The 15,877-nt window shown below is 41.6% G+C and overlaps 1 protein-coding gene and 1 pseudogene across 9 annotated transcripts in view; both read left to right on the top strand.

Annotated features, from left to right (window-relative positions):
- The first annotated feature begins 1,501 nt into the window (after positions 1-1,501).
- LOC110549895 (small ribosomal subunit protein eS12-like) lies at positions 1,502-1,883 on the top strand (annotated as a pseudogene).
- An 11,937-nt stretch (positions 1,884-13,820) lies between these two features.
- Bod1l1 (biorientation of chromosomes in cell division 1 like 1) overlaps positions 13,821-15,877 on the top strand; it is a 60,651-nt gene continuing 58,594 nt past the window's right edge. For all 9 annotated transcript variants that reach the window (XM_060365380.1, XM_060365382.1, XM_060365381.1 and 6 more), the window contains exon 1: positions 13,821-14,202. In XM_060365380.1, the coding sequence (XP_060221363.1) occupies positions 13,966-14,202 (237 nt within the window). In that variant the 5' untranslated portion in view covers positions 13,821-13,965. The remainder of the gene's footprint in view (positions 14,203-15,877) is intronic.

Genomic DNA, 15,877 nt, shown 5'->3' on the forward strand with positions numbered 1-15,877 from the left:
AGGTTTTAACCTACGGGTTATATCATCATGCCTAATGAGTACACACTGTAACTGTTATGTAGTGTATTTACATGATAAAGTCCCCTACATCAAAAAAGGGTTCCATTCCAATCAAACTGCCTTCTACATATTGCTCAATCTAATTCCAACTTCCTTTTAGTTTATAAGACTTGAACAAATCTATCCACTAAGTTAATTTAAAAACACAGGATCCACCAAATAGGATGAAAGATTATAATTTTAAGGAGAAAAATAAGGAGACACTAAAAGAGAAAACTGAAATTCAAGGAAAGAAGGATATGAAGGAGGGGGAAAAAACACAAGTTGCCACTCCAGCTAACTCTATATTTTATAATTGTAATAAGCCAAGTTGCACAATTTGGAAAAATTGTATTTCCAGATTGTTGGGAGCGCTGTTGTGCGTTGTGTTAAACCAGAAGTCATGTCCAATAGAACTAGAGATGGCAAGTGGGCAGCATATTTTAACCAGAATTCAGAAAAATCTAAGATAAGAAATGATAAAATTGATAATTTTTCAGAAATGAAGGAGAGTTTAAGAAACTACGTCAGTTTTTTAAAAGATGTATAAAACAAGAATATTCTGAATATTTCAGAAGTTGTGTCAGAGTAAAGGTGAATTGCAAAGAACTTGTTTTTAGCCCTTAACTCTATCCTTTTCTGGCATGGCCTCATTCTTTTTTTTTTTTTTTTTTTTTTTCTTCTTTTTTTTTCCATAATTTTATTTTTCTCATTAGTTACATTTTGTTAATTCTGTATCCCAGCTGTATCCCTCATTTTCTCCCCAATCCCACCCTCCCTCCCTCATCTCCTCCCTGCCCCTTTCCAAGTCCACTAATAGGGGAGGACCTCCTCCCCTTTCATATGACTCCCTTTTGTCAGGTATTTTCAAGACTGGGTGCAAAGTCCTCCTCTGTGGCCTAATATTCTTTACCACACTCTCTTTCTATTCTATTCTCTAACGATACCCAAGAGGAACCAGATTCTATTCCAAAGGAAAATATTATTATTTATCTCTAGTTTTAACATTTACTTATCCTTATGTGAAAATGTTATGCATGTATACAAGGTATCTTAACCCTATCTATCCCTCATTCTCCACCTCCAACTCTTCCTCAATTCCCTCATCTCATCTCCCGCCCAACTTCATGTCTTCTTTTTATAATGTAAATTTTTAAACCCACTGAGTCCAGTGATTACACATGGTCATGAGGGAGGGGGGGTCATCCCCTGAGCAATGCAGTTACAATCTGTTTTTAAGAGAAGGCCTGGTGCTAGAAGAGACCCTGGTATCCCTGAACAAAGATAACCTGACAACTCCACCTATGGTGTTGATATTCTTGTTTTGTGTGTCTGCTTATATGTGAGTAATATGAGCATTCTTTAAAAGTACAATATAGGCTTTCCCCAGTCGCCACAGAGTAGGGCATAGGCATAGGCTCAGGTATGTTCAAGATTTTGCCTCTCGGCGTAATCCACCGCCATGGCTGAGGAAGGCGTTGCTGCTGGAGATGTAAGGGACATCAATACTGCTCTACAAGAGGTGCTGAAGACAGCCCTCATCCATGATGGCCTAGCACATGGGACATGCAAAACTGCCAAAACCTTAGACAAGCAGGAGGCCCATCTTTGTGTGGGATAAGCCTATGTATGTGGAGCTGGTGCAGGCACTCTGTGCTTAGCACCAAATCAACCTAATTAAGGTTGATGACGACAAGAAAATTTTACAGGTAGGCCTTTGTAAAATCCATCAAGAAAGGAAGCCACAGAAAGTGGTCGTTTGCAGTTGTGTAGTGGTTCGGGACCGTGTCACAGGATCTCACGACAAGGATGTCATCATGGAGTACTTCAAATACAAGAAATGAATAAGTAAAAAATTTGGCTCATTTAAAAAAAAAGTACAATATAGGATACTTATCTTCAACTACATCAACAACTGAGAACCCAGAGTGGCTGAGCGCAAAGAAATATTGGTAATATTTCTAGTAACTATCATTCATGGGAATACTTTTATATTTTAAATCTTTCAAAAATTGTCCAAGACATTTAGAATTTGCCTTTATATAATTTTATGACAAAAATACTGCCAACATTTGATTAACTGAAGCTATAACTGAGGATATTATATTCTCTCAATAGCCATTTTTATGACCAAGACTTCTTTATTTAATTCAAACTTTGATGTTTAAAAGATTCTAATATTCTCACTACCTTCATTAAAAGAATTCTCTCATCATTCAAAATAATTTGGAATCTTAAAAATCCAACTTTTAGATAGGCTGATTTCAATTCTTACAATACAAAATTTCATCATGAGGATACCATGATTTCAGACAAAACCCTTATAGCTAAGGCAATAAGAATATTATTTAGGAGCTGGACAGGAGTGGCACAGGCCTTTACTTTCAGCACTCAGAAGGCAGAGACAGGCAGACCTCTGTGAGTTCCAGGCCAGGCTGGTCTACAAAGAGAGTTCCAGGGCATCCGGGGGTACACAGAAAAACTCTGTCTCAAGAGAATATATATCTATTAGGTCTAACCAATGGGATTACTGTATTGCTACTGATTTTAGAAATAGTAAAATGCAGCTCATCCCTAGACACTGCCCAACACTTACACTTCCTTTTGATAGTAGGCTTGTCAAAATTGATGAAACAATTGATGATGAAAAATTAATGATGAACTCTGTGAGGCAAAGACATTGAACTAGAAATATTACAGCAAATTGAATTTGATAAAACTAATAAAAATATGTCTTTAAAGGGAAGTTGTCCTGGTTTAGGTTTCTATTGTTGTGAAGAGATACTATGTGAAGAGACCACAGAAAACACTCTTCAAATCTCCAACTCCCTTTAGTTTTGTTGACTGCAACACACTTCTTTCTCTTGGGCAGTTTCTACTCCTTGTTAGCAGCTTTCCTTGGCAAGTACCTCCTCTAAAACCTCTTGAGCTGGGACTCCACAATTCAAATCACACTCAGCACTACTGTCTTCCATGCTTCTACTATGATAGCCCATTAAACCACATTTAAAATGTCCAATTGTTGTCTAGTCCAGAGTCCTAAAGTACTCCAAATTCCTCCAAACAAAAACATGGTCAAGCCTTTCACAGCAATGTTTCACTTTCTGGTACCAACTTCTGTCTTAGTTTGTGTTTCTATTGTGATGAAGAGACATTATGATCACAGCAATTCTTACAAAGAAAAACATTTAATTGGGGGCTGGCTTAGTCTATTGAAATTATACTGGGAAGCATGACCGCATGCAAGCAAACATGGTGCTGGAGAGGAAATGACAGTTCTACGTCTGGATCGGCAGTCAGCAGGAAGAGAGTGAGACTGTGGGCCTGACTTGAGCTTCTGAAACCTGAAAGCCCACCCCGAGTGACATACTTCCTCCAACAAGGCCACACCTCCTAATGATGCCTCTCCCTATGAGTCTATTGGGGCCATCTTTATTCAAACCACCACAGAAGTCATGATCAAAGTTAATGCATATAGAGAAAAAAAGTGATATTTCATGAGCCAGAGAACTTATAACCTAAGAGACAGTTCCCTAAAAACCCATGTCCCCCAATTTAAGTGAGTTTTTAAAGTATTCCCTCATACACTTATCTGGGATTGGGGAAAAAAAAAACTAAACAATACAAATATCACATAAATGAGTATCTGCCTTAAAACTGTTTTGTGTTTTGTTCTCTTTTATTTAGTTTTGAGATGGTATTTAACTACATACTGTGGTTGGCCTGGGAATCACCATGTAGAATGTCCAGCAGGCTTGTCTTGAACTCCTAGAAATCCTCCTGCCCGTGAGTGCTGGGGTTAAATCTATGTGCTACCACACCTACCACTTTTGTTTTTTACTCACTCGTCTTTCTTTGGTTTGACACTCATGCTTCCCTTGTCTCTTTTACCTCCATGACTCCTTGTTTAACCCTTCCTCACCTCAAAACACCTTGTCTCTAGCCTTATTTAGCCTATGTAATACTGTCTACCCCACTTCAAAACATCCCACATATACTACCCAACTTTTTGTTTCTTGGATTCCCAGGGTACTCCAAATTGAGCACACAAAGAAGTGATATGGAGAAACTGGAACCTGCATTATGAGAAAAAAAGAAAACGTGTAGTATTTGTCTTTCAACTGGCATTATATAATATTTTCCGGGATCATCCATTTTCTCACAAATTTTATAATTTCATTTTTTTTTGAAGTTACACAGAATCCCATTATGGATACGCCCTACATCTGTGGTGATTTGTCTAAGAATGATCCCCATGGGCTTATATACTTGAATACTTAATCATCAGGGAGCAGCACTACTTAAGAAAGACCAGAAGGTGTAGCCTTGTTGGAGTAGGTGTGGCCTTGTGGGAGGAAATATGCCACGAGGGGTAGGCTTTGAGGTTTCAAAAGCCCAAGCCAGACTAACTCCCCTTCTTTCTTATGATTCCCTGTACTCTGCCAAAGGTTTGGTCATGAGTCTTTGCTTTGAAAACACTGCTAGTTAGAGTCTTTCAGATGCGCTCAGTAGGCTCCTGTCATACGTTCAATGCACATCCCATCTGTCTTTCTAAATGAGGATTGATCATCTTACCCCATGTCCGCTCAATTGATTATCTTTTTTAGGTGTATAGATTTCATTAAAGGATAGGAGCTCCACAAGGACCAAATATATCTGGGCACAGGGTCTTTTCTGAGACTGACATTCAACCAAGGACCATGTATGGATATAACCTAGAACCTCCACTCAGATGTAGCCTGTGGTAGCTCAGTAACCAATTGGTTTCCCAAAGTGAGGGGAACAGGGACTATTTCTAACAGGAACTCGATGACTGGCTCTTTGGTCTCCCCACCCCCGAAGGGAGGAGCAGTCCTGTTAGGCCACAGAGGAGGGCTTTGCAGCCAGTCCTGAAGATACCTGATAAAACAGGATCAGATGAATGGGGAGGAGGTCCCCCCCATCAGTGGACTTGGAAAGGGGCATGGTGGAGATGAGGGAGGGAGGGAGGGAGGGACTGGGAGGGAATGAGGGATCGGGACACGGCTGGGATACAGAGTTAATAAAATGTAACTGATAAAAAATAAATTAAAAAAAAGAATATTATTTAAAAAAAAAACAAAAAAAACAAAAGCCCAAGCCAGGCCCAGTGGTTCTCCTCGATGCCTGCAGACTGAGATGTAGAATTCCCACTTACTTCTCTAGCACCAGGTCTGCCTGCTTTGCTGCCATACCGGGATGATAACGGACTGAATCTCTGAAACTGTAAGCAAGCTCCTGGGAAGTGCTTTTCTTTATAAGAGCTGCCGTGGGCATGTTGTCTTTTCACTGTAAGAGAACAGTGACCAAGATGACCATTTGTCAGTTGATGGGTATCTTGGCTGACTTCCTGTCTGTTGTGAATGGAGTTGCAATGAACGTTGTTGTGAAAGTGTCTCTGTATAAGATGTAGATTCCTTCGGAGATAATCGTCAAAGTGGCTGCACAGGTTTACAGGCCCACTAGAAGTGTACAGATATTCCCCATTCCCTAAATCCATGCCAGTATTTATCATTTGTATACTTGATGATGGTCATTTAATGGGGTGAGATAAAAATCTTAAAATAGTTTTAATCTGGATATTCCTGGTGGTTACACCAATTAAATGTTAAAAGCCTAGCACTTTTTAACATCTTCATGGCCACTCATTATTCTTTCTCATGATTTTCTTTTATGTATATGAGTGTTTTGCCTGCATGTATTTATGCATAACACATACATGTCTAGTGCTCACGGAGGCCAGTAGAGGGCATCAGATCTCCTGGAACTGGAATTACAGGTCACTATGATCCTCCACGTGAGTGCTGGGAACTATTCTTCTGAAAGAGTAGTAAGCACTCTGAAGTGCTGAGCCATCACTCCATCCCCCTGTAATTCTTCTTTCAAGAACTCTCTTTTCAGTTCCAATCCCTGCAAGACTAGGCAATGCAAGTCCTAATGCCAAAAACCTTAATGGCAAGTATAGAACATCTCCATGAGAATAGTTGGTCAAAGAAGCTCTAGAGTATTCAAAAACAATACAAACTGTTGTCATTTCTCTAGTTAATAAAACCCAGTTGCTGAGGACATCATGCTTTGGGTGTAAGACTTAGAGAAATCAAATTGGAACTGGGCTAGAAGGTTCTTCCTTTCTAGCTGGCTCTCACAATGCTGGATGGTGCTGTACAAGCTGCTGTGAGATAACGGTGTAGGCAGTCTAACCCAGCTATGAACTCTGTGAATTATATTACCAACCTGCCAGGCAACATGAGTCCACTGGTATAATGTCATGATCATTACCGGGATAAACAACTAATTGAGGCTTGCCCTACAAGAGGTGATCCTTTCCTGATAATACAAATACAAACTCATTGTTGGAGCAGGCTTAGATCCTGCAGGTGAAACTAAGATGGCTGCCCACATTAAAAGACATAGCATCAAACTGCCTGTAAATACAAATGCTGCTGTCAGAGTCTCTCACTGAAGTGAAGGGACATAAATGGGAAGACCTATGGTTATTTATGAGGTTGAGAACAAAGGACAGTGTAGGCTGAATTCTATACAAAGTATCTATACCTGTCCTTTAAGGCCAAAAGGTCATTGCAGAAAAGGGGGACAGGAAAAACTGTAGGAGCCACAGGATGGGGAGGGAGGCTGAAACACACAATTTGCTAAGAGGCCATAGACATGGGACCACAGACTCAGAGCATCTGTGTATATTGGCACTAGGTCCACAGAAGTTGGGCTTTCCTAACAACTCTGGAGGGGGAAAGGACACAGACTGTACTGTACCAATACCATTGATCAGTTAACAACTGACAGATTCTGGGAGAAGAAAAAGATGGTATTTGATTGGGTACACACTGCTGAGCTCACCAGGCTTGGATGGTTACTTCCCAAGACAGGAACATACAGACAGCCCTGATGAGACTCTATGAAGTACTAAAGAAAGCCAAAAACAACAACAAATGGGAGCCCTAGTAAATAAAAAGAGGGAAATCTTAGTAGGGATGGCAGGAAACATGAGAGGGTCAGAGGAAGGGAGTGAAATACATAGGGCACATATACAAAATTGTAAAAGAACAAGATTTACTAACATAAAAAGTAAAGTAAATGAGCGCTATTACAAAGTGATCCTAATGGAGTCCCTTTCCCCTTCTGATTGTAAAATTTTAAAATGTGATTTTTCTTATGCCTATAAAACCAGTAATATCTAATTTCACATTAAGTCTGACCTCTGATCTTTACCTATTTTACAAACATTATATGGTAGGGGAGAAGGCTAACTTTTATTTTGAGGAAATTCAAAATGATACTGTTTTATTATCTGATTACATATAACTATGTATTTACCTCTCCAAGGTGAAATCTACTTTAAAAATAATAGGATAAAGGGCTTGAGAGATGGATTGATGATTAAGAACACTTGTTGCTTTTGGAGAGGTTCTGGTTCAGTGCCTACCTCACAACCATCTGTAATTCCAGTTCCAGGTGATCCAACACCTGTTTCTGAGTTGTGAATGTTCCAGGCATACATACAGTGCACATACATGTATGGAAGCAAAACATTCATGTGCATAAAAATAAAATAAGCAAATCTAAAACATAAGAATATAGGAAAATTAAATCATTAACCACAAGTAAGAATTACAACAATTTAGACATTGAATACATTCCTTCCTCCAATTAAAACTAGCTACTCTATATGAGGTTATATCTTAATTTGAGTTTTATTGCTGTGAAGAGACACCATGACCAAGGCAACCAGCTGTCAACCACCACATTTTTAAATGAATGTCAGCTGTGCAATTTTTTCTTAGACTTTTTTACTTAAAAAAAAAAAAACCTTCAAAATAAACTGTTAAAACACACACACAAAAGTAAGGAATCATTTCAAATATTCTAAACATATTTCATAAAATGTATATGATGATAAACACTAGGAAGAAATAAAGTCAGCAAAGTTAAAGGGCATAATGATTCATAGAGAGAACGATATGTTTGAGCTGTCTTTTTCTCTCACTTGACACCTTTATACATTCAGCTAGACCGTGTTCTTGATTGTTTCAGCTTTAGATATACTACTGCCTTTATGTGTCTATATATATACATGTTCTGCCAAGAAAACACTCAGAAGACATGCATCATGATGGCTACTAGTATTAATATTCCAGGGGGTTTTCTTTATTGGCTGTCTCAGTTAGGGTTTCTGTTGCTGTGATGACGCACCATGACCAGAAAGCACATCTGGGTGAAAGGATTATTCCACAGAATGGAAGCTTATACTTCCATACTGTAGCTCATCATCAGAGGAAGTCAGGACCGGAACTCAAGCACAGCAGGAATCTGGAGGCAGGAGCTGATGCAGAGGCCATGGAGAAATGTTGCTTACTGTCCTGCTCTTCATGGCTTGCTTAGCCCAGGGATGTCACTACTCACAGTGGGCTGGGCCTTCTTACATCAATCAATAATTAAGAAAATGACCTACAGGCTTGCCTAATCTTATGGCGGCATTTTCTAAGTTGAGACTTTTTAGCTTGTATCTAGTTGACAGAAAGCTAGGCAGCACAATACTTTAAGCTGCTGTTTTTCTCTTTTGAAGACTGCTTTCCTGTCTTATGCATCTCATCCTTTTTCAAATAATAGCAATGAACCTTCCTAGTGCCGTGGGACAATAAAACAACATTTGGCCTTCACATGCACAAAGTTCGATACTTGGCCAATAGGGAGCTATGAACTGAACTCCTCTTAAAAATGAAAATTGAAATAAAAAACAAAACAGCAACAACAAATCCTTGAAGTTACTTTAAATGTTTTTCAACTGATTATCCAGTTGCAGTGTAGTGATTATGTAGAGGTGGAATGCTGGAAAGCCAATAATATCTTAACCAAATTGTCATCTTTTTAGTAGGCATTATCACTGAGGTTATATAATAAAAATGGCTTCCATAGGCTCAAACATTTGAGTGCTTGGTCCCCAAATGGTGGACTACGTGGGAGGATTAGGGAGGTGTGGCCTTGTTGGAGGAGGTATGTCACTGGGAGTGGGTGGGCCTTAAAATTTCAAAAGTCCACACTAGGCCCAGTCTCTGTTCCCTCTCCCCTATTTCCTCTCCTTTCTTCCTTCATGCCATTCCCCCTTTCTCCCCTCTGCCTGCTGCCTACACATCTGGATGTAAAGCTCTCAGCTACTGCTCTAGAGCCATGCTTGTCTGCTTCCCACCATGGTGATAATGGACTAAGCCTCTGAAATTGTAAACAAGCCCTTCTGATTTAAACACTTTTAGCCCTTCTGATTTAAACACTTTTTTTTATCATAAGAGTTGCAGTGGTCCTGGTGTTTCTTCACAGTAAGACAATCACCCACCTCTGTATCTGACTTAACATCCCTTTTGACAATAGTCAAAAGGTAAATCTTTAGGATGTATTAAAAGTAATCCCAAAGATAAGCATGTCATCAGACAGCATCTGGGAAGCAGAAATTCCTTTGTTTTCTTATTCCCCATCTTCCTGTTGTCTCCATCAACTTATTTTGTAAATGCATTTGTTTATTACCATCTATTGTCTTTTGACTATAAGTTCATGTGATCACTTCCACAGTGGAACATACCATTCTAGACAATCTCAACTATTCCCTTTGGAGGAATAATCATGATTTACTTTGATAGTATTAACCACTAATGTAATTAATACATGTGACTACACACAGAGAGAGGGAGAGAGACTTTTTTCATGACTTCTTTGCTCTGAGGTTCCTACCCCTCATTTCTAGAGGGTTATGTAAACCCTCTAGAAATGTTATGTAAATGTCGCTGTTGGCTATAGCTGACATTTTGCTGTCCCAGACCCATCTTTGATCCAGTGCCTTAGTAAACTCTGCAGTTCCTCGAGGTACCACATATGGACCCACCTGCCATTTCCATAGCATCATGCCCTCCAGACTGACAGGGAATGAGGTTTCTAGTCCCTAATAATTGTCCCAGAAGTATAGTTCACCCTTTGTACCTTACCATTGGTTCTTGTTAGCTCTCATGTCAATCTCACTCAGGGTAATTTACAACTTTCCAGCCCTTTCAGAAAGAAACTGACCCCTCTTCTCACATTGAAAAATGCTCTTCCCAGAGGGAGATAGAAAGAACTGGAGGGGACAGGAACACCACAAGAAGACCACCAGGGAGCACTGCAGAGACTGATACTTCAACTAAGGACCATGCATGGAGAGGGCCTAGACCCCTGCTCAGTTTCTAAGTGGATTCCGTAGGAAGTGGGGCAGGAACTGTCTGACATGAACTCAGTAGCCAGCTCTTTGATCACCTCCCTCTGGGGGAGTGCAGCCTCCCACAGAGGAAGATGATGCAGCCAATCCTGAAGAGACCTGATAGGCTACAGTCAGATAGAAGGGAAGGAGGTCCTCCCCTGTCAGTGGACTAGGGAAGGGGCATAGGGGGAGAAGAGGGAAGATAGGTGAGAATGGGAGGAGCTGGAGGGGGCTACAGCCGAGATACAAGGTGAATAAATTGAAATAAATAAATAAATAAATAAGTAGGAAAAATGTTCTTCCCACCTTCGTGGGCTGCTACATATTACCACAGAAACAGAAAAAAAAAAAAAAAGGCTACAATGCGGGTAATCGCCTTTGAAAGGCAAATAATACATCTTTGTGCCTTCTGTGTTTCCACAGAGGCTGTGCCTGGAGCTCTGCCTGTGTTACCATTAAAAATGACAGACTCTCAAAACTCTATAGGCTTTGGATTGAGAGAGAGCTATGTAGTAACTGGCACTTATCCTATTTTTGAATGGGGATGCTACAGAAGGGGATATTGCAGAGATACAAAGAAATAAAACAAAACAAATCTCCGCCTGGTAATCATGTGGCTGCCAAGAGTGAGGAGACCTGTGATGCTTGACTTTCCTTGGATGACCCCCCCCCTCCCAAAATGCTATTGGAAGGATTGGGTAGGTCTAGGGAATAGATTACACAATAGGAAAGAGTAAATTTCATGGGCCAACCACTTTGCTGAAGTATGGTCCCTGAGAATAGTAATAATTCCAAATAATGCCTACTATAAACCATCCTCTCTCTCATTCCCAGAGTATTTGCAGTGTTTTTAAAATATCAAACATGAGAAACAGAATGAAAGAAAACCATATTTGGGAATAAAGTATGTGGCCTTCTTGGGGTGTTCTAAATTCAGGAGTATAAAGGGATAGAGAAATGATAGCAATTGTAGGGGAGTAAATGGGTATGGGGAATGCGGTGGGGGAGAGGGAAAGGGAGGAGACATTACTTTTTGCATGCATTATTGTCAAAATTATATTATCATTTCTAAGGAAACAGTCATGAGTAAACAAAGCCAACAGGGTCACTGACAAGAAATACTACTTTACACATATTTCTAAAAAGAAAAATTATAATGTGTTCCCTTCCCTTTTCTCCAGGTAAATACAATACTCAACCCTAGAATCTGGCCTCAAACAAAAAGAAAAGTGCCTCTGAATCTCCCCAACACTACAGATCAGTGACTGGAGTCTTTTCAATGTATCCAGGACAGTTTCCCAAGGCTACTGGTCTGCTCAAAATACATTGTATCTAGTGTGTGTGATCAGTGTAACTGGAACCCCTGTCTGCAAACATGCTGCTTCTAAGATTTCAACATGTCAGACACCACTTAGTTTAGGGTGTCAGTTGTGAATTATCTGAACTATAATTAATTCATACCTTCATACATTTTTTAATGATTCAGGACTTTTTATATATTATATGTAAGTAATGTTATTTATGGGCCACTAAACAAATTCTATTTAGCAGTAAATGCCTTTTATTAATTTTTTTTAAGTTTAGTCATTGTTATTCAATTAATTGTGAAGTTTTCAGTTTTACGGATAATTCTTACTTAGCTGTTTCAGAAAAGTTGGTATATATACATATATTTATACAATACACATATGTATTTATATATATTTATATGCCAAATGAACACTAAGCCTTTTTATATACACACTTGACAACATACAGTTAACATAGTGCAATTCTCTGTTGGTACACTAAGGAAAAACAAGTTATAATCTCATCTTGTTGTCAAAACTTATTTTGAACATGAATTACAAAATATATATACTAGCAGGTGTGGTGGTAAACACTTTTAATCCTAGCACTGAGGAAGGAGAGCCAGGCATATCTCCATAAGGAGTTTAAAGCAAGTGCCAGTGAATCCTACATGGCTAGACCTTGTCTAAAAAAAAACAAAAAACAAAAAACAAAAACCGGAAAAACTTATACACTTATACTTTACACTACTTTAAACTTGACTGGTTTGTTTGTTTGTTTGTTTGTTTGTTTGTTTTTTAGACAAGCGTTTTTCTGAGTAGCTCTCTCTGGGGGTCCTGGAACTCAGCAGACCAGGCTGGCCTTGAACTCAGATCTGCTGGCCTCTGCCAGGGGAGTGCTGGGATTAAAGGTGTGTGCCCCATCTCCGCCCAGTTTTAAAAACTCAGCCCTAGGTCGGGGGATTTCCCGGTTGTGTAACTTTGTACTACTTCTGTGATTTTCTGATGTGCAAATTGGGATCAGTAGTGTGTCCTAGTTAATGTTAATATTGCTACGATGAAACACTATGACCAACAGCAACGTGGCGGGGTAGGGGGTGTTATTTGGTTTATACTTCCACATCATTGTTCATCATCAGAGGAAGTCAGGATAGGAACTCACACTGGCAGGACCTGGAGGAGTGGTTTGCTCCCTGTGCCTGGCTTAGTCAAGGTCACCAGCCTAGGGGTAGCTCCACCCACAATGTTCTGGGCCCTCCCACGTCAATCAATCAATCAATCAATTACTTAATCCTACATTAATTAAGAAAATCCAGCCGGGCGAAGTGGAGCATGCCTGTAATCCCAGCAGACTGGGGGGCAGAGGCCAGCCTGGTCTTCAAAGCCAATCTAGGACAACGAAGGCTACACAGAAAAACCCTGTGGGGGTGGGGGGGGAGGAAGAACGAAAGACAGAAAGAGAGAGAGAGAGAGAGAGAGAGAGAGAGAGAGAGAGAGAGAGAGAGAGAGAGAGAGAGAGAGAGAATATGCACAGGCTTGCCTATAGCCAGATCTTATGGAGACACTCTTCTTAACTGAGTTGCCCTCCTCACAGATGACTCTAGTTAGTGTCAAGTTGACATAAAATTAACCCGTACAGGGATTCAGTCTTAAGTGTTTTCCAAGGACTAAATGCCTTAACGCAGGTACAGACCGTGCCTAAGACATAATGCTATCTGTATATGCTTCCCTTACTGGTAATAACGAGAAGTAAACCCCTCGTAGAGAGACAGGCACGCTGCAAGAGTAGCAAGGGATCCAAAGGGAAAATAGGACGGGTATGTGGAACAGAAAAGCGAAGACCCTGAAGTTATCCTTTTGGAAAGAAAATAGAATCCTAAACTCCGGAGAGTTCGCCAGCAGTTCCGCAAACGGTTCGCACTGTAAATGGGTCTCCACCGCTCCGAGAAAAAGGAGCAAGTAAGGCGGGCTTGGTAGCCGCACTGTTAAAACTAGACTAAAGCCTCTTTCCCGTCTGTTCCAAGTTGAAGCCGCAGGTGGAGCTCAAGCTGGCTTAAGTTCCTACAAAACTCTCAGCTGCCTCGCCTCCCGGTAGCAGCCATCCACTACAGCCAGTTCCCGCCAGGCTCAGCCTCGCGAGGGCGCTCACGCCTCGAGGCGGCTGGAATTGGACCATAGCGGCCACCGTAACCAGACCTTAATTGCGACTGTCACCGCCTTTTCCTCCTTTCCCTCAGTTCCTTTTCACTTCCGGGGTTGCTCTAGATCCGCTGGTTCCGTAACAACATCCCGTTGGCTTCCCTCAGGCGGCGGGATCTGTGTAGCCGCCTCCCCAGGAGCGCCTGCCCGCCTGGGCTCGCGCGTTCCCCGGCCCGGGCCGCCATGGCCACCAACCCGCAGCCGCAGCCCCCGCCACCTGCGCCTCCTCCGCCGCCGCCGCAGCCACAGCCTCCGCCGCCGCCGCCGGGCCCTGGGGCTGGTCCCGGAGCGAGCGGGCCGGGTGGCGCGGGAACCGGCGCCGGGGACCCGCAGCTCGTTGCCATGATCGTGAACCACCTCAAGAGCCAGGGCCTCTTCGACCAGTTCCGCAGGGACTGTCTGGCCGATGTGGACACCAAGGTGCGAGGCTGGGGCGGCGCGGGGAGGGAGGTCCCGCGTGCTCGGAGGGTCGGCTTTCTCAGGCCGGACCCTCGGGACTGTCTTGCTCACAGGGTTCCTTTTGCAGCGGCTTCATTTTTTTTTTTTTTTAAAGACCTGCAGCGGTGTGCCATGCGCTCTGCAAGGCTTGGAATGTTCATTCATTCCACTGCCCTTATGTTCCTTTCGTAGGCTAGTGTTTCTTGAATGCCTACTGTGTGCCAGGCACTGCTTGGCCTCTGCAATTATACCGCTGGGGTAAAGCAAGACCAAGTCCTTTTTCTTAGGGAGACTGGTTTGGAAGCACAAGTAAGGCAAACAGGGCTTACTCTAATATCCATTTTTTTCTTCTCGTGATTTATTGGTCTGTTTGCTTTTCACCTAAGTTGGGTGTTGCCCTCTAAAAGTTTTTTTCGGCTGTAAGCGCCCCAAATTTAGAGTTTGCAGAAATCGTAAAGTGGTAATGGAGTGGTTTTCCATGTATTGTGCTGGGTGTTGAAGGGCTAGTAACCATGTAAAGACAGGGAGGCAAACCTGGGGAGATAGAAAATGGTTTGGGTTATTAGACTGCCATTTGGTCTCTAGCAGTGGCTGCCTGATTTAGTAGTTAAGTCAGTCAGTTTGCTAAGATGAGAACAGGCAGAGAGAGATGGAGGTAGAGAGTATGGAGCCCTTCGCTTGGGAAAACATGGAGAAGAAATGACAGCAAATGCTGAAGTGAAAGAAGGACGGCGGGGGATGCGTTAGGTGAGGATGGTAAAGCAAGGGTCAGCAGAAAGGTTCCCCTATCCAAAAACAAGGGGAGGGGAGGAACCCGGCACTGACACTGAAGGGTGCTTTAGCAGGACCAGGTGAACTGTTGTCTTGGCTGAGAGATCCTAAGATGAAGGAAGGAGCAGTCAGTCACTGCAGGTTGGTGAAAAGCTTGGAGAGTGTGTCTGAAAGGAGGTGAAGGGAGAGGTGTTGGTTCCTATTGTGGGCTTTTTGGTTTTGTTTGGAGTTTCTTGTGTGTATCGTTTTTGCTTCAGTGTAGCTGAGTCCATTGTATTGGAGTTGTGGCGATGTTTTTTTCAGGCTGGCAGGTCTGAAGAACCTAGTTTCTTTGAAAGGGGTGGGGAGAGGTGTTTACAGCTCCTGCACATTCTTGGGCTTTGAGGTCGTTCTGCCATCTCCTCTAGAATAATTCTCCCTAAGAACCTGAGAATATCTCCTCCTACAAGGACCCTGGTCAAGGGCTCATTCCCTTAGCTTTTCCAAGATATTGGAAGTTTTACTCACAGGGACTTCAGTTTATTGGGGTGTGTATAGGAACTGTAATCTTACCTTGCTTAGGGACTACCAAAGCCATATTTTAAAGTCATCACTATTACCTTTTGAAAATATTGGGAAAATATTAGGCATGGTGAGGTAAATATTTTCCCATATAAAGCTAGTTGTTTGCAAGCAACAAGTATTACACTTTGCTGTTCTTAGAAATCTGTGTATCTTTGTTGTCACTGTGTCTATAGTGTATAAAAATTTGAAAGTTTTAATATTTTGATGATGGAGGTACAGTCTTTTTCAACCTTTCATTTAGCCCATCTTCAGTAAATATTAACTGCTGTGTGTCTGTGTTATCTCTGATCAAACTCCCAAAGTAGATTACTAAAATTTTCCC

Source organism: Meriones unguiculatus, chromosome 12 (assembly GCF_030254825.1).
Source record: "Meriones unguiculatus strain TT.TT164.6M chromosome 12, Bangor_MerUng_6.1, whole genome shotgun sequence".
Taxonomy (NCBI): Eukaryota; Metazoa; Chordata; class Mammalia; order Rodentia; family Muridae; genus Meriones; species Meriones unguiculatus.